Consider the following 20288-nt stretch of genomic DNA (forward strand, 5'->3'; position numbering starts at 1 on the left):
TGGCTCTGTGGCTGTGTTTGTGGTGTATCTGCTCCTTACCTTTTATTTTTTGGTGATATGGGAGCTCCATTTCAGATCTTCGGAAATTGTCACTCCAAGGCATGGGTTTTCTGGGACTTGTCTAGGTTGTGGTTGTCAAGCTGGTAAAATTTGGAGGAGTGAACGAAAATCTGAACGGTTCCTTTGACGGCATTATACGGATTTTATTCAAGAAATAAAACCGGAAATTACCAGCGCGAGCCAATCAAACGGAGAGGCGGTGTTTTGAAAAATTGATTGTGGGAAAAATAAAGAAATTTAGTCACATCATTGTAATACAGGCCCCCATCTCTTTTTACGACGATTATGGCATCAGACAACATCCAAGTAGCCATAAGAGTTCGTCAACTGATCCAGAAGTAATTGTTTTTAGATAAAATCTTATTGTAACTACTTTTCGCGAGAAAATTGTATCAACTTTTCAGCGGAGGCTATCGACGATCGTGCAGATAATGCTGATAATTGCCTTGAAAGTCGTGCCGATTATTTTTGTTATCCATACGACTTCAAAATGTACCATTGGCGAAAAATGATGGACCAAACACAGAGTCGTTTCAAAAGCTCACATGAGCTTATGTTGGGGTAGGCCTAAAGTGCGAAAATAAGATTTTTTTACGAAAATAAGCCATATATTTTTTATTATATATCTAATTAAAATTTATTTTATATCATTATATAGAGACGATCATTTGTCACTTATAAAACAAAACTAAACGAGTTTAGTCCAACAATTAGGAAATTATAGCGATTTTAATTAACATGCGTCAAAATCGCTTGCGAAAATAACTTTTTATGTGCGAAAATAAGCTATATTTTATTTATTTATTACCTAAATGAACTTTAGTTTATAGTATTGCTCAGCATGCATCATTTGCATTGTACAATTTATTGAAAGTATTCAGAAATATAGAATTACCTGTGTCACAGAAATTTAAGCTTTTTGACACCCTAGTTGCATCAGTTTTAAATTTTGGAGCTGAAATATGGGGTTTTCATACTGCAAAAGAGGTAGAATTAATACACACAAAATTTATAAGAAGTATACTTGGTGTTAAGAAATCAACAAACTTGTCGGCACTGTATGGTGAAACAGGGCGGTTTCCATTTGAAGTACTAAGAAAGATGATAATGCTGCGATATTGGATGAAAATATTAAACCAAAATAATACTTCACTAGTAAAACAGGCATATTTCTTACTTAGGCAAGATGCGGATTTAAACAGAAATTATAATAACAATAATTGGGCGTATCAGCTTAAACATTTCTTAGATTCTCATGGATTCTCTCAAGTGTGGATTGATCAAGATGTTATAGATATCCCATATGAAATTATTAAGCAAAGAGTTTTTGATACTTATAAACAAAACTGGTATTCTGATATAAATAACTCTGGTAGAATGCGGTCGTATGCATTGTTTAAACATGACTTTGAATTAGAGAAATATTTAAAGGTTGTTCCTGAAGGTAAATATAGAAACGCACTGTGTAAATTTCGAACTTCATCACATAAACTCCGCATTGAAACAGGAAGGTATGAAAACGTATTAAGAGAAGATAGAATATGCACTTTTTGCAATATGAGTAAAGTGGAAAGTGAATATCATTTCCTACTTGTCTGTCCATTTTATAGTGAAATAAGAAGAAAATGTTTAAAACCATATTTTTGTCATTGGCCAAACATTAACAAATTCGAAAGTCTTATCTCTTCAACCTCTAGTAAAATCTTAAATGATTTAGCAAAATTCATTTACCTGGCAATGGAAAGGAGAAACTCATAATATATTTGGTTTACAGTATAGGTATATATAGGGTGTATATACCCCTGAACACAGGTTTAATTGTTTGATATCAAAGTGAAAATATATAAGTTTTGTGATAACATTGTGACAAATTGTTTGACTTATTAGTTTATTATCTCTTCTGAAAATATTTATGTACTCTCTGTGCTCCATATTATATGATGTTTGTATTTGCTATAGGCATTGTATTTACATGCTTTATGCAATAAATCGAAAATTGAAAAAAAAAATGAAAAAATTGAAAAAATTTATATCATCATAAAGATACGATCATTATACACTAATAAAGCAAAATTAAGTGATTTTAGTCCAATAATTAGGAAATAATTAGCGATTTTAATCAACATGCGTCAAAATCGCTTGCGAAAATAACTTTTTATATGCGAAAATAAGCTATATTTTATTTATTTTTTATCTAAATCAATTTTAATTTATATCATTATATATATACGATCATTAGATACTTATGAAGCAAAAATAAGTGATTTTAGTCTGATAATTATGAAATAATTAGCGATTTTTAATTATCATGCGTCAAAATCGCTTGCGAAAATAACTTTTTTTGTGCGAAAATAAGCTATATATTATTCTTTTAATATCTAAATGAACTTTAATTTATATTATTATAAAGACACTTATAAAGCAAAATTAAGTGATTTTAGTCCAATAATTAGCGATTTTAATCAACATGCGTCAAAATCGCTTGCGAAAATAACTTTTTATATGCGAAAAAAAGCTATATTTTATTTTTTTTTTTTATCTAATTCAACTTGAATTTATATCATTATATAGATACGATCATAAGACACTTATGAAGCGAAAATTAATGATTTTAGTCCAACAATTTTATGAAATAATTAGCGAAATTTATTAACATACCTCAAATCGTAACGAAAATAACTTTTTATATGCGAAAATAAGTTACTGAAATTTGGTAGACTAATGATAAGATAGTGATCGACTATATGAAGAAAGAAATATTTTCACAATAGTCGTACTTTTCTTTGAAGTATATACACCAAAGCGTTACCCGATGTCAGCACAATCGCTTGATTGATTGTTAATTGCAATGCGCATTGCAGATAATATACACGTGCTTTATATAAACAAACAATTAATCAAGGTGTGATAATCCAATCAAAAGTGATATGTTGTTTGTAGTAGCAATTAAAGGGAACAATGGAGAGAAATATTATTATATACCATATTATTTCAAAGAGACATAAGTCGTTATTTTGTATGATATAAACTATTTTTCTATGTATTTTACGGAAATTTCACCAAAAAAAGTAATTCTTATTCCCGTTTATTAAAATGCGAAACCTGCATCTCTCTGCATATATAAATATATATATATATATATATATATATAACGTTTTCCTGTTTATGATTGTAAATATTAACATCATAAACTACTTTGAATAACATTACAAATATTTATATTTGGATGAAACCCATTGAAATGAGATGCATGTATCATTCATAAAAAAAAATAATAATAAAAAGAGATTTAAAATATGTAACTTTATTAAAGTTATTTTAGTAGTTAAAATCCCGTAATCTAATACATAATTCCCGTTATTTTCGTTAATAATTCCCGTTATTCTCACTAAAAGATAAAAATGATTGATTTTTCACATAGAGGCATTAACTGTTATAGTCTTTAAGAAAGTAAAAGAAGATATTTAAAAAAAAAGTTTAAACGATATGGCTTATTTTCGCAATTATTACTGCTATTATCGTAATTGAAATCAGTGCGGCTGACACATAAATGCTTACTATTTCGTTATTATAAGATTCAAACTAATCATTTTCCGTATGGGGGCATGTATTGTTATAGTCTTTAAGAAAGTTAAAGAAAAATATCTAAAAAATAAACTGATATAAAAGAAATAGCTTATTTTCGCATTTATTTCGGTTATTTTCGTAAGTAAAATCAGCGCTGTTGGCATATAAATGATGATTATTTCTTTATTATTGGATAAAAATCACTCATTTTTCATATGGAGGAATGTGCTAATATAGTCTTTAAGAAACTAAAAAAAAAAGAATTTAGAAAAAAGAACTGATATAAAATATATGCCTTATTTTCGCATTTATTACGGTTATTTTCGTAATTGAAATCAGTGCGGCTGACACATAAATGCTTACTATTTCGTTATTATAAGATTCAAATTAATCATTTTCCGTATGGGGGCATGTATTGTTATAGTTTTTAAGAAAGTTAAAGAAAAATATCTAAAAAATAAACTGATATAAAAGAAATAGCTTATTTTCGCATTTATTTCGGTTATTTTCGTAAGTAAAATCAGCGCTGTTGGCATATAAATGATGATTATTTCTTTATTATTGGAAAAAAATCACTCATTTTTCGTATGGAGGAATGTGCTAATATAGTCTTTAAGAAACTAAAAAAAGAATTTAGAAAAAAGAACTGACATAAAATATATGCCTTATTTTCGCATTTATTACGGTTATTTTCGTAAGTAAAATCAGCGCGGTTTGCATATAAATGATGATTATTTCTTTATTATTAGATAAAAATCGCTCATTTTTCGTATGGAAGCATATACTAATATAGTCTTTAAGAAACCAAAGAAAGAATTTTAAAAAATAAAGAAATAAAAAATATATGGCTTATTTTCGTAAAACAATCTTATTTTCGCGAAAATAACCTTATTTTCGTACTTTAGGCCTACCGCTTATGTTGTACTTGTTTGATGTCTTGCCGACTTAAAATAAATCTTATCTTATTTTTAAACCTTCGCTGTAGACCTAAATGTAGTCAAAATAATTTGATGTTCAGATCAGATTGTTTTATATTTGTGATGGGCAATCTAAACGTTAAAACTTCGAAGGACCAAAATAATGGAAGTTAAATCACAGTGCACAGTTATTGGTTTTATATGGCGTGTAAACACGGTAAAGGTTGATGGTGTACAGTACATACAAAGGTTTAATTCGTAATTTTGGATATTATTTGATAATTTTAACATAGATTAATGAGAAGTTGAATCCCCTTTCGATACATGTAAGTTATATTTTAATTTATGGTCAAATCGTGAAATAATCAACATTTAAACCTATAGCATGTAAAGCGTCGGCAGCGATGAAAATTTCATCGGAAGTTGCTTCAACTATTTTGGTCATTCGAGTGTTTGACGCGAGTGGGGATATTGCCCATATGAAAAATATATCTCAATATTTCCTAGGATCGCGTCAAATTAGTTGGACTACTGGTAGACCTAAATTTATAGACAAACACTAAATGCATGGTCACATGGTTCGCACAGGCCATGGAAAGTCCTTGAATTTGATGCCTACTCCTTGAAAACTACTTGAATTTTGTAACAGTTACAAACTATTTGAAAACTACTTGAATTTAGGAAAAAACGTACAAAAGATGGCAAATAGTCCTTTAATTCGTCAGGTGCGAAGTGAAAACGGACAAACATTATAAACAGACCAAAATAAACTAAAAAACAACCGTTACCGCCATTAGGGCCTGCCACGGAGTCGGCGATAGTACGGTACAGTACTTGACTTTACGGGTTTTATGCTCTTTCAAGTAATTTTCACACTGTGTAATTTAATTTCCGCGATGCGTTGAAGGTAAATCTTGTGTTACATTGTTTGATTTTGTCCTAAATTGGATTTAAATTGGTTATTTCATGTCTCAGCAACGGTGACATTGCGCCCATTTTAGTCCTTGAAAATGGAGGAAAACTACTATGAAAACCCTTAGAAACTACTGAATTTTTGAAGGTCAGTACTGAACCTGTAGTGTCATTTATGAGCCGATTTAAGTATTTTCAACTGTGTAATAATGTTGTTAGTATTTTTTACAAAACAGGGAAGGAAAATATGAAAACTCTGAAAACTAAATGAAGTCAGACAAATTCTTTACGAGAAGTCATGATATTGAATGCAGCATGCTGTCAAGCCTATGGTGATTATGATTGAAGTCTGAGAAATCAACAGTGGTCATTTGAAAATTTGACACGATGGCCAGTGTTATACTTACATAAGCATCTGTTGATTTGATCACGGGTGATCCAAATCAGCAAAGTGCTTCAATATGATAACGCGGTGATATGAGACTATGCAAGATTATCTCCTGTTTTTTATGATTCTGTGTATTTTATACTTCTTTGCTTGCAGGGATGATAACTATAAAATATCTGATCATTAAATTAAGTCATCCTGATTTATAAGGCAAATGTGTTTAAGGCTAGACTTTAATAGAAAAGTAATGACTTTTGCAAATCAGTTTTGTCTGTCTTTGATTGATGGAAGCAACTGAAAGATTATGTTCTTAATATGGCTTACAACAGTCAGGGTATAGTTTTCCTAGACTAGAGTTTAAAAAAGAGGTAAAAATCTATATTACCTTGATGTGATGACTGTAAAGAGAAAAGTATCTCACTTGAAGTAAGTTGCCCATGTGGCAAAAAGTAAAAAAAAATTAAATATTGTACAAAAAGTATTAGAATATTCAGTCATTTTTGATGTCAGAAACTGTTTTATAACTGTTTTCATAGAGAGATTCAATTATCATTCACTGATGACTGTTTTGATATTTCAGCAAATGATAATATTAAGATTCACACAGGTTTCAAACAGTTTACTGACTTTTCTGCGTTCTGGTTTCACAGACAGCAATTTGCAATAATAAATAATACAGCAAAGTCTTGTATATGAAATGAAAAATAAATGAATAGTTTTAAATTTCATTTTGTTTATTTTAGAGAGCTGACTAGTGGTCTAAAGTCACACTGGAGTGTGCATGAGAATTCCATCTGCTGCGATGACAGTGATGCAAATGGAAGGAAACCAACTCCTTATATATTTGGTAAATCTTATATTGCAGATTTTTGCAGTGTGTAAATAAATGAGTGCTGACAAGAAAAGTATCTCTCTCTGGCACACACACACACTACCCTTCATATAAGAGGAGATATATTGTTTTGCTCATTGTCAGTTGGTTGACTACTTTCCAATCAATATCAACAGAATGCTTGGTCTGAGAATGCTCAAACTAAAATAATTGTGGTCAGTAGATGAGACCTGTTGAATGGCAGGGCTTTTCATCTTTCTATAACAGAGGCCTTATATAAGGCCACTTCCCAATCCTAAAATATACTATTTTTTCCCGTGGCAGAGATATCCCCTAAAATGCAAAGGAAGATTTCCCAAAATCATGCCAACTGATGGTTAAGATTTTGTTTACATTTTAGTATTTCCAGAGGAAGCGCTTTGTCTGGTATTGATTTTTTATCGCACTATAGCCTAACAGCGCACAGATCCATGTGTGACACATTACCAGTCTAATTCGTTATGTTCCATGGCCTGGATTTTAGTCTGTGTTTCAGGGGAGATAAATTTAAATAGTCTTTCTGTGTTTACTTCTGCTTGATATTTTTTTCCAAAATGGACAATTATCGTGCATAAATTTCCTAATTTGAAAGGCCAGTGCCTCTTCCAAATTTCCTGATGTAAAGCCCTGATTGGGGGTCAGTATGACAAAGGTCAAGGTACAGTGACCTTGAAACTTGATACAATTTCAGCTCAATAAGTAAGACCACTTTCGCCTACAGTAGTCAGATTAATTGGATGATTGCCTGTGGTCAGTAGATGACCCCTATTATGTTAGGGGAGGGGAGGAATGTCAAAGGTCAGCGTTTACTTTTCCTGTGATATTGATAAAAAAATGGGATGGGTAGGTAAGTAAGTAAATAATAGTGACTTTCACACTGAATTTTTTTTCCACCCAATTGCTGGAGAAGGCAGTTACTTACGATGATGAACTTCACAGGATGATTGCATGTAGTCATTTATGATTAGATGACCCCATTTGTTTTGGGGGTCGATAGCTTAGCTTAAAGGTCAAGGTTTGACACAGAAACCTTTAAGCTGAAAACAGTATCTGTTTGGTATATGGATAAGATTTAGGTGTATAGTTGTCAAACTTCAGAGGATGGTTGGCTGTCATCTTTTGGTGACCCCAGTTGTTTTGGGGTTTTAGAACATCTAAGGTCAAGAATACTGTGAAATTGAGACTGAAAACATTTTCTGTTCAATATCTGGAAATTGTTTTTGCCTACACAGGATGTTTGCAAGTGGTCTGTAAATAGCCTGTATAATCTTTCAAGGTGAGGAGATGAAGGTGCCGGTGACATTAAAACAATTTTCAGTCTGTAAGAAGAGAAAGCTAGGGCTTGATATGATAGCTAGTGGTTAATTGATGACTGTTATTGTTTCTGGGGTCAGTAGGTCATTGTTTATGGGCAGACATTAAAAATGGTTACCTATCAATAGCTGCAGATAATTTTGGCCTACAACCATCATGCTTCATAGTTTACTTGTCTATGACCAGTTACTGTAGATAATCCCTTTGATATAAGTTCAAAGTTCAAGGTCTTACTATGCTGGAGACTGAAAAGTACACATTCACATTTATAAGAGGCCCTCATGCATCATACTGACCCATGGTTCATACAGACCTTCGTCTCATGATGGTGTATAATTGTGCCAAGTTACATCAAAATCCCTCTATGCATGAAGAAGATATGCTCCGGACAAAGTTTTCATTCTTGTATCCTTTGACCTCTAAGTGTGACCTTGACCTTAGACCTAGGGACCTGGTTCTTGCGCATGACACTTCGTCTCATGATGGTGAACAATTGTGCCAACATTTATCAAAATCCCTCCATGCATGTAGAAGATATGCTAACCCTAACCCTATTTTTAGTAACAATGACCTTGACCTTGATCCCAGAAACCCCAAAATCAATCCCAAGCTACAACTTTATATAAGTTTTCTATACACCAAGTTTCATCATGATAGCTCATTCCTAAGTTAAGTTATTGACCGGAAACCCTTTTTCTATTTTAAGTAACAGTGACCTTGACCTTGACCCCAGAAACCCCAAAATCAATCCCAGCCTTTGTCTTGATATAAGCTACATACATACCAAGTTTTATTCAAATATCTTTACCGAAACAAAAGTTATTGACCGGAAACCCTTTTTCTATTTTAAGTAACAGTGACCTTGACCCCAGAAACCCCAAAATCAATCCCAGCCTTTGTCTTGATATAAGCTACATACATACCAGTTTTATTCAAACATCTTTACCGAAACAAAAGTTATTGACCGGAAACACCAGTTTGACGCCGCCGCCCGCTCGCCCGACCAACATCTACCCCAATCTAATAACCCAGGTTTTCGTTGAAAACCTGGTTAAAAATCCCTACCCACTCCTAAAAATCTTGGTCGGAGCACTGCAAACAATTTTTAGCTCGACTATTCGAAGAATAGTCTAGCTATTCTACTCACCCTGGCGTCTGCGTCACACCTTGGTTAAGTTTTTGCATGCAAGTACATACAGCCACCAATTAAAGGCATATAGCTTTGAAACTTATTTTTTTTTTTTCTAGGTCAATTACCAACCTCTCTGGGTCAAGTCCCATAACTCTGACATGTATTTTGAGCAAGTTATGCCCCCTTTTGGACTTAGAAAATTTTGGTTAAAGTTTTACATGCAAGTTACTATCTCCAAAACTAATGCAGATATTGATTTGAAACTTCACATGTGTCTTCGGGTTATAAAACTAGTTGATAGCAGCAAGTCCCATAACTCTGACTTTCATTTTGGCCAAATTATGCCCCCTTTTGGACTTAGAAAATTCTGGTTAAAGTTTTGCGTGCAAGTACATACAGCTATTTCTAAAAGGCATATAGATTTGAAACTTATTTTTTCTTTTTCTAGATCAATTACCAACCTCACTGGGTCAAGACCCATAACTCTGACATGTATTTTGAGCGAATTATGCCCCCTTTTAGACTTAGAAAATTTTGGTTATTAAAGTTTTACATGCAAGTTACTATCTCCAAAACTAATGCAGATATTGATTTGAAAGTTCACATGTGTCTTCGGGGTTATAAATCTAGTTGATAGCAGCAAGTCCCATAACTCTGACCTTCATTTTGGCCAAATTATGCCCCCTTTTGGACTTAGAAAATTCTGGTTAAAGTTTTGCGTGCAAGTACATACAGCTATTTCTAAAAGGCATATAGATTTGAAACTTATTTTTTCTTTTTCTAGATCAATTACCAACCTCACTGGGTCAAGTCCCATAACTCTGACATGTTTTTTGAGCAAATTATGCCCCCTTTTAGACTTAGAAAATTTTGGTTAAAGTTTAACATGCAAGTTATTATCTCCAAAGCTAATGCAGATATTGATTTGAAACTTCACATGTGTCTTCGGGGTTATAAAGCTAGTTGATAGCAGCAAGTCCCATAACTCTGACCTTCATTTTGGCCAAATTATGTCCCCTTTTGGACTTAGCAAATTCTGGTTAAACTTTTGCGTGCAAGTACATACAGCTATTACTAAAAGGCATATAGATTTGAAACTTATTTTTTCTTTTTCTAGATCAATTACTAACCTCACTGGATCAAGTCCCATAACTCTGGCATGTATTTTGGGCAAATTATGCCCCCTTTTGGACTTTGAAAATTCAGGTTAAAGTTTTACATGCAAGTTTCTATCTCCAAAACTAATGCAGATATTGAATTGAAACTTCACATGTGCCTTCGGGGTTATAAAACTAGTTGATAGCAGCAAGTCCCATAACTGATATGCATTTTGGTCAATTTATTCCCCCTTTTTGAACTTAAAACTCTTTTGATATTTAACCTTTTGGGTAATATTTTCCTGCTTCTGGGACAATATTTCGAATAGTCGAGCTTGGCTGTCTTACGGACAGCTCTTGTTTAATTATGGCCTAATTAAAGATCGAGTTTATCTTTAACTGAGATCAAACAACAAAATTGACACAAGGTGTCGCACTAATTGCCGATAATTACTGGCCATTTGATCGTAACAAAAGACGATCACACCTTTTGTTATCGGTTTGAATTGAGAAGCTCATGTCATTTTGAAAGATACCATTCCGAAATATTGAAAACAACTGCTTTCTATTTATTCAAAATATTTAATTAAAAAAAAGAAACAAATATAATGATATTTCTTAGTTTTATTTTTTCGAGAAAACAAAAATGGATAGTACTGCGAGACCTATGGTGCTCTCCGCTGTAGAGGTTAAATTTTCACTGGTGTCGATGTAGACTCTACTTTCGTTTTCCAATTTCCATCTACCTCAAAATTGATCAAAAATTATTTTTTGTTCCCAGGATTTTTGACTACAATCGGGAGTGCGCATTATACACGGGTGCACATTATACATGGGTATCTACAGTACATTTTTTTATCGGTTTAATGTTATTTGTAATTGAAGTGTACAGTTCATGTGATTGTAATTGAATTATTTCCTTTTCTATTCAGATCGAGTATTTGATGACACTACTGTAACAGTGGACATTTTTGAAGAAATATGCAAGCCAATTGTCGATTCTGCCTTGGCTGGTTTTAACGGTATGATAAAAAATAAATTGAGTTTTTATATCCTTACTAGTTGAAGAATAGGCTGAGCTATTGGATTCTCCAATTTGTCAGCTTCCGGATTTTTGTATGTAAGCTGGTATCTCAGAAACCATTTGTAGGAATGGATTGAAACTTCACAAACTAATTCACTGTGATGAACTGACTTACACTGCACAGGTTCAATAACTTTGCAAAATTATGCCCCTTTTTCAACTTGGCAATTTTCAGTCCAGTTTTTGTATGTAACTGGTATCTCAGTACCCACTAATGGGAATGCAGGGTTCGCACAGGCCTTGAAAAGTCCTTGAATTCAATGGTAGTCCTTGAAAACTCCTTGAAAATGACATAAACCATAAAAAACCTGGAAAAGTACTTGAATTTTGAAAAAAAATGCTTGAATTTCACCTCGGACTCCTTGAAAACATTCAGTTTGCTTTGCAGAAAGAATGAAGTTTAAAATAAATCGGAGAAAATGGTAATAATTTTTTGAAAACGCTGGATTAGGTCACAAACTGATTTCAGTAGTGGTCTGTGGCCCCATTTTATGGAGATTTACAGTGTGCTATCTCTACTATATCATTGTTTGTGTATTTCCATTTCCGTTTTTAACTGAAACACAGTGATTGTGATAGTAAACGTTATTAAGGCCACACCAAATTGAAAAGTTGTTCATCGGATTTTTTTCTGAAAAAATTGAGGCGGCGAGCGAAAAAATAATTTAAATATTTGTTTTGTTTTTGAGAAAATCAGGAGCGAACGAAGAGCGAAGAAATATATTTGTCTTCGTTTGACTCTCAATTGACTAATAAAAACCTTAAAATAGAATGTACAGCCCTGGGCATTTACATTAAAAATAGTTCATGAGGGATTGAGAAAAGGACGGGATATGATAAGGACCAACAATGGCCCCCACTAAATATGCATGTAAAACAACATCATTCCATTGGTAATTAACTATATTTTTCAAAATCCACCAAGATATAATGACCAGACGTCGGTAATGACCCAAAAATAATTGATTATTACATCTATCTAAGACTTACGCTGGAAAGATATTTGATCATTTAGAATGGGGGTATAGAAAACTATTTTGCAATATACTTTAGTTTATATTGCTGAACCCTAAAAATTGTATGTCGTCACAATACTCAGTGATCCAACTTCTTGAAACAAATTTTTATTTTGTATTCTAAGACAGAATGATTGTGCAAAAACAAGGAAAACGAGGGAGATAACTCTTTCATGTAAGGACGACAGAAAACTCCTTTAAGAAATAAGATTTTTTTTTAAGTTTATACATCTACTTAGGCTTATTCTCTAACTATTATGTCTGTTTCGTTTTATTTCGTATCAAGAAAATTTCTAACACTAAAATCAAAACTTTCATTTCATATGCGTTACCATAGCAACATAGGAACAGTTTTGCATTTTTTGGATTTGTAGTAATTTAGCGAGTTATTTCACATACTTGATGAAATATTAACTTTTAACACACATTTTTGCTTCTATATCTCCTTACATATTTAGTGTTTTTTTGTTTCGTATACGGAATGTTCTTCTTGTGTGACATTCGTATAAAACGAAACCTCCGTCGAATAAATCAGGAGGCAGGACTGTGTCTTACAAGTTTCCATTTTTCATATTTTTGGTGATTTTTTATTTAAATATGTAATGGAGAATTTTCATCAAGTAAATTGAAAAAACGACAGTGTTCATTTTACTTGAATAAATAATATACGAGTTGCATAATATTATCAAATCCTTACCACATAATTAAAACACGTATCCGCAGAAACGTCGCCGGAACCAAGTTAGATCGGTATTACAACTATGGAAGCATATCTGTGTAGTTTATTCAGTTTAATTTCTTGGATTAAATCAAAAACGTTTCCTTTGACACGAAACTGTAATATCAATATGAGAAGCACGAAATATACATTAGCGTAATGTAAGATCATCAGGAAGGAGTGACATGAAAGGCACGTGCAGTTTCCCGCAAAAATGCCCTTATGTATGTAACATAAAATGCTTCCGATTTCCTGCAAAAGATTTTGGATTATAGATGAAAGAAAACTATTTGATTTTACTTCATTATTTTATATTCCAGTTACAATTGTTGCATTTATATTATATATTGCGTTTATATTAAAATCAGTTTTCAAGACAACCTGAGATATACCCAAGTAGTAACATTTGTATGCGCGCATGAAGACATTTGATATTATTCTAACTGTATTGAACACTGAATTCATTAGAGCGGTAGGTATAATTCGTTTACAAAATAACAATAGGTCATGGCTGCACAGTAAGAAGCAGATGACCTGGCTTTCCTCTGGATTACCGCTTTCCCTTTCCTCGAATAGAAAGACAGACAGATTCGAGACGAAACGGCTGCAGCGATAAAGAACCGGCATAGTTGCTCAGTAAGCACGTGTTAGTCTAGAAACATCTGCGCACATGCCCATCTATAAGGTAATAAGTGATCTCTATAGTAAGCTTTCCATCATGCTGAGTGATATGTGCGCAGAAGTATTTTTACACTAATACGTGTGCAGATGTTTGATACTATTACGTGCACACGTAACACGTAATGTAATTCTTATTACGTGCACAAGTAATAGATATTACGTGAGCACAAAGTAACTAATACGTGCGCACGTTTTAGTATGACAAAAACATCCATGTCCCCCTCTGTGATACCTTAACTATTCATTCCTCGGTTTTTAAAAAATCATAACTGTTATTCTAGAAAAGAAAGAGAAAAAAACACAACACCTGTATATGTGCCTTCATTTCAAAAGCGTATTCATTAACAGTGCAGGGAGCCTAGCTAGTCCAGGCCCGCTTCGACTACGGGGGGTGGGGTAGTATTGGGTTTGATCTCCGGCCCCGTCATACCAAAGATGTGAGAACTATTACCAGTAGCTTCCTTGCTTGGATGCTTATCATTAAAAGGGAAACTGGTTTCTTTTCTCCTACCCTGATGATGGATTCATCAGGAATGAAATGTCGAAATTTATTTAATATATAAGCTGTAGAATTTGCTTCACAAGCTAAATAAGGACACCGCAGATTTGCAGATCACAGGAGTGCGAGTGCGATCCCCGGGCGAGACTTTTCTTCTCCGTGACGATTTGATAGGGGTTATAGTGACTTTAATCATGTGGGGAAGTTGACAACTACATGCGGAGAACAGGTTTTTACTGGTACGGAATCCGTTAGTGTTGAAAAACAGCGTTAAAACGCAAAACAAAACAAATCACAATCAACCTACAATAAATTATTAAAAACAATTATAAGATGACGCATCTTTCGATATTTTAGATATTTTTAAACACAAATATAGCTTAGCTATTGTGTTTTAAAAAATGGTTATATAGCGATTTTATCTTTTATTCATAAAATAAAATATTTCACACCGGAAATGACATGTCAGTGACATTAATTGACTTAACATGTATACATTTATTTATGAAACTTAGTACGGCGATGAAACGGAGTATTTAAAAATTGATGAAACAATTCTGAGTTGTTGACTTACTATTTTTCTTAGGTCATAAAAAAAGATGTATAAAAACACATGTTTATAACTTTATCACAGACATACAGTAAAAGAATAATTGGCCAATTATAGAAATAACGCGGTTGAATGGTTTGAAATATTTTAACTCGCGGCTAAAAATCTAAAATCTAAATATGGTTTGCAACTCACTCGTTTTATATATACAGCGACTGAAGCTGTTTAAAGCTGAAAAAAGTGTATTTGTATGTCTTGTGACAAAATTATGGAAATATCATCAATCGGGAGAGAGTGCGCTTAAAAGCCACATGAAAAGTGTTAAACATCAGCAAAGTAGTTATGAAAACAATGCTTTTGTTTTGTTGTGCTGTTACTTTACACATGTTTTTATGTAGCATCCTTAACAAGCTTAAGAATAAAGCAGCCATGCATTTAGTCTGACAAGTGATGAGCATTTGCTGATACCATTTTTAATGTTGTTTAACTTTTGCATTACCTTGATAAACACAATAAAAGTTATTCTCATTAGGTTGTGGTTTTGAAAAAAATAGGTTCTTGAAAAATTGTAGAAAGTCTTTGAAAAGTACCTGAATTTTGTCTCAGATGTTCCTGTATGAACCATGGAATGGATTGTAGCTTTATACGCGTGTTTATGGTGATGATCTGACATGCAGTGCACAGGTTCAATAACTCTGCTTTGCATTTTTACAAAATGAAGTATGCACCTTTTTGGACTTGGGAATTTTTTGCTAAGTTTTTGTATGTAAGCTGGTATCTCAGTACCCACTAATTGGAATGGATTGAAACCTCACACACTGAGATGAACTGACTTTCAATGCACAGGTTCCATTGAGCTGCTTTCCTTTTTTACAAAATAATGTAAAATATGTTTTCTCCTAAACATTACTGAACGATAGCAATTGAACTAATCATTCTAATCTTTGTATGATAAGGTGTTGACAATATGGTCAAGTAAATAGTACTGATACTGAATATTGGAATACTGTTTCAATCAGTCATAACATTTACACTTATATGTATTTAAGGCACTATATTTGCATATGGCCAGAGTTCATCAGGAAAGACTTTCACCATGTCAGGGAGCAGAGTTCAGCCAGGAATCATTTCCCTTGCTGTTGATGAGATATTCAACTATATTGAAAATGTGAGTTTTATGATGTTAAATGTTGTTACAATGCATGAGGCCAAAATTAAAATTAGGTTTGTTTGCTGTCTCCCGACCGACCCACCAAAAACACTGCACTCTAAATTTTTTTATTGGCCCACTCAGCAGAATATTTTTTTGTGCCCAACGCCCCCCACCCCCCGAGTGGTGGGGACATATAGATTTGGTCTGGTCCGTGTGTCTGTACGTCCATCCGAAGTTCGTGACGCGCCTAGCTCAAAAAGTGTTTGATATAAATTGATGAAACCTTGCATGGATCTTTATCATGATATGAACTTGCGCACCTCCTATTTTTCGTCTGGCTTTGCCCCCTATTTCCAGAGTTATGGCCCCTAAAATTGTCAAAAATGCACATTTTCAGCTTGTGACATGCCTAGCTCAAAAAGTATTCGATATAGATTCATGAAACCATGCATGAGTCTTAATCATGATATGAACTTGCGCACCTCCTATTTATGTCTCCCCCAGGAGACATATTGTTTTTGCCCTGTCCGTCAGTCCGTCACACTTCATTTCCAAGCAATAACTGGAGAACCATTTGACCTAGAACCTTCAAACTTTATAGGGTTGTAGGGCTGCTGGAGTAGACGGCCCCTGTTGTTTTTGGGGTCACTCTGTCAAAGGTCAAGGTCACAGGGGCCTGAACATTGAAAACCATTTCCGATCAATAACTAGAGAACCACTTGACCCAGAATGTTGTAACTTCATACGATGATTGGTCATGAAGAGTAGATGACCCCTATTGATTTTGGGGTCACTCAGTCAAAGGTCAAGGTTACAGTGGCCTGAACATTGAAAACCATTTCCGATCAATAACTAGAGAACCACTTGACCCAGAATGTTGAAACTTCATAGGATGATTGGTCATGAAGAGTAGATGACCCCTATTGATTTTGGGGTCACTCCATCAAAGGTCAAGGTCACAGGGGCCTGAACATGGATAACCATTTCCGATCAATAATTAGAGAACCACTTGACCCAGAATGTTGAAACTTCATAGGATGATTGAACATGCAAAGTAGATGACCCCTATCGATTTTGGGGTCACTCCATTAAAGGTCAAGGTCACAGGGGCCTGAACATTGAAAACCATTTCCAGTCAGTAACTTGAGAACCACTTGACCCAGAATGTTCAAACTTAATAGGATGATTGAACATGCAGAGTAGATGACCCCTATTGATTTTGGGGTCGGTCAATTAAAGGTCAAGGTCACAGTGGCCTGTTCATGTAAAATCATTTTTTAGAAATAACTTGAGAACCACTTGACCTACAATGTTGAAACTTAATAGGATGATTGGACATGCAGAGTAGATGACCCCTATTTATTTTGAGGTCACTTGATCAAAGGTCAAGGTCACAGGAGCCTGAACAGTGACTTGAGAACCACTAGGCCAAGAGTGTTGAAATTTAGCGGGATGACTGGACATGCCAAGTAGATGATCCCTATTGCAGCCAACCATCAGTGTCTCTTTGACTTTCGCTCCTGACCCCTATTGACTTCTTGCCTATAGGACTTTGCATTGGGGGAGACATGCGCTTTTTTTACAAAAGCATTTTCTAGTTTTTGTCTGGCTTTGTCCCCTATTTCCAGAGTTATGGTCCCTGAAATAGTCAAAAATGCACATTTTCACCTTGTGACGCGCCTAGCTCAAATAGTATTTAATATTAATTTATTAAACCTTGCATGAGTGTTTATCATGATATGAACTTGCGCACCTCCTATTTTTCATCTGGGTCCGCCCGCTATTTCCAGAGTTATGGCCCCTGAAATAGTCAAAAACGCACATTCCCACCTTGTGACGCACCTAACTCAAAAAATATTACATGTAGATTGATTAAACCTTGCATGAGTCTTTATCATGATATGAACTTGCGCACCTCCTATTTTTTGTCTGGCTCCACCCCAAATTTTTAAACTTATGGCCCCTGAAATAGTAAAAAAATGCACATTTTCACCTAATTATGTGCCTAGCTCAAAAAGTATTTGATTTAAATTCAGGAAACCTTGTTGGAGTCTTTGTCATGATGTGACCTTGCACACTTTGCATTCTTCTTGAGAATCTTAGCGTTTATTACAAAGTTATGGCCCTTGAGATAGCCAAAATAGTGGATTTTTTGTTTGTGATGCTCATAGCTCAAAAAGTATATGGCCTAGAATAATGAATCCTTTTCATAAAATGTTTGTTGAGGTTATACACCATTAAGACTGCAAACATTTGAATTATTTCCCCTTATTTGTGACAAATGTACCAGTGGGGGGCACACCCTGTGTCCTACAGACATATTCTTGTTTTTATAAGTTACGATCAGCTGCAGAACATTAACCCAAACTGCATTCTTGTGACAGAGTAGCACTTTCAATTAGCACCCGAAAGTCTATCACTGGCCGACAATTACATTAATTAGTCTGTGTGTTTGTATCACAAGGTGTCAGAGATATATTACATGATATTTAATCAACTAATAATTGCCGATTGACAAGATTACAGGTTCAAGTTGCCGACGTGTGCAAAAAGCAAATTTTCAAAGCGAAATACCTTACTTACGTAAGACCATTATAACATTTTTCCAGATGTAAATATTATTTTTGCTCATAAATTTTAATAATTATGTTGCAAATAAGAACCTATCTTTTATAGAAAGCGTCAATATTGCTGTCCGTTCTGAAGAAAAAAAAAACGTATTGAACCACAAAAAAAACCTATATACAAAACTGCAAGAACCTCTTGTTTAACATCTGAGGATAGTTTTGGTAAATTGAAATGAGATCTATTGTGCACGCTTTCGAAAAAAATTTCGTTGTGGACACATTATTATAATATGGGCGGGAAAGAAACACTTGCGTTTCATGATGGATATTGTGTTTGCGAATCACCTTGATGATATCTAGGCCAAGTTTGAAACTGGGTCACGTGCGATCAAAAACTAGGTCAGTAGGTCTAAAAATAGAAAAACTTTGTGACCTCTCTAGAGGCCATATTTTTCATGGGATCTTTATGAAAATTAGTCAGAATGTTCATCTTGATGATATCTAGGTCATGTTTGAAACTGGGTCACATGCGGTCAATAACTAGGTCAGTAGGTCTAAAAATAGAGAAACCTTGTGACCTCTCTAGAGGCCATATTTTTCAAGAGATCTTCATGAAAAAATGATCAGAATGTTCACCTTGATGATATCTAGGTCAAGTTTGAAACCGGGTCAATACGGTCAATAACTAGGTCAGTAGGTCTAGAAATAGAAAAATCTTGTGACCTCTCTAGAGGACATATTTTTCAAGAGATCTTCATGAAAATTGAACAGAATGTTCACCTTGATGATATCTAGGTCAGATTGGAAACTGGGTCAAGTGCGGTCAAAAACTAGGTCAGTAGGTCTAAAAATAGAAAAACCTTGTGACCTCTCTAGAGGCCATATTTCTCAATGGATCTTCATGAAAATTGGTGAGAATGTTCAGCTTGATAATATCTAGGTCAAGTTTGAAACTGGGTCATGTGCGGGCAAAAACAAGGTCAGTAGGTCTAAAAAATAGGAAAACCTTGTGACCTCTCTAAAGGCCATATTTTTCATGAGATCTTCATGAAAATTGGTCAGAATGTTCACCTTGATGATATCTAGGTCAGATTTGAAACTGGGTCACGTGCCTTCAAAAACTAGGTCAGTAGATCTAAAAATAGAAAAACTTTGTGACCTCTCAAGAGGCCATATTTTTCATGGGATCTTTATGAAAATTAGTCAGAATGTTCATCTTGATGATATCTAGGTCATGTTTGAAACTGGGTCACGTGCGGTCAATAACTAGGTCAGTAGGTCTTAAAATAGAAAAACCTTGTGACCTCTCTAGAGGCCATATTTTTCATGAGATCTTCATGAAAATTGGTCAGAATGTTCACCTTGATGATATCTAGGTCAGATTTGAAACTGGGTCACGTGCCTTCAAAAACTAGGTCAGTAGATCTAAAAATAGAAAAACTTTGTGACCTCTCAAGAGGCCATATTTTTCATGGGATCTTTATGAAAATTAGTCAGAATGTTCATCTTGATGATATCTAGGTCATGTTTGAAACTGGGTCACGTGCGGTCAATAACTAGGTCAGTAGGTCTTAAAATAGAAAAACCTTGTGACCTCTCTAGAGGCCATATTTTTCAAGAGATCTTCATGAAAATTTATCAGAATGTTCACCTTGATGATATTTAGGTCAAGTTCGAAACTGGGTCACGTGCAGTCAATAACTAGGACAGTAGGTCTAAAAATAGAAAAACCTTGTGACCTCTCTAGGGGCCATATTTCTCA

At 34.1% G+C, this 20288-nt stretch overlaps 1 protein-coding gene across 1 annotated transcript in view; it reads left to right on the plus strand.

Annotated features, from left to right (window-relative positions):
- Positions 1-245: 245 nt before the first annotated feature.
- Positions 246-20288, plus strand: part of LOC123525709 (centromere-associated protein E-like) — a 95968-nt gene continuing 75925 nt past the window's right edge. Inside the window, exons 1-4 of the mRNA XM_053538835.1 lie at positions 246-398; positions 6588-6691; positions 11191-11280; positions 15856-15974. Of these exons, the coding sequence (XP_053394810.1) occupies positions 346-398; positions 6588-6691; positions 11191-11280; positions 15856-15974 (366 nt within the window). The 5' untranslated portion in view covers positions 246-345. The remainder of the gene's footprint in view (positions 399-6587; positions 6692-11190; positions 11281-15855; positions 15975-20288) is intronic.

Source organism: Mercenaria mercenaria, chromosome 3 (genome assembly GCF_021730395.1).
Source record: "Mercenaria mercenaria strain notata chromosome 3, MADL_Memer_1, whole genome shotgun sequence".
In the NCBI taxonomy this organism is placed as follows: domain Eukaryota; kingdom Metazoa; phylum Mollusca; class Bivalvia; order Venerida; family Veneridae; genus Mercenaria; species Mercenaria mercenaria.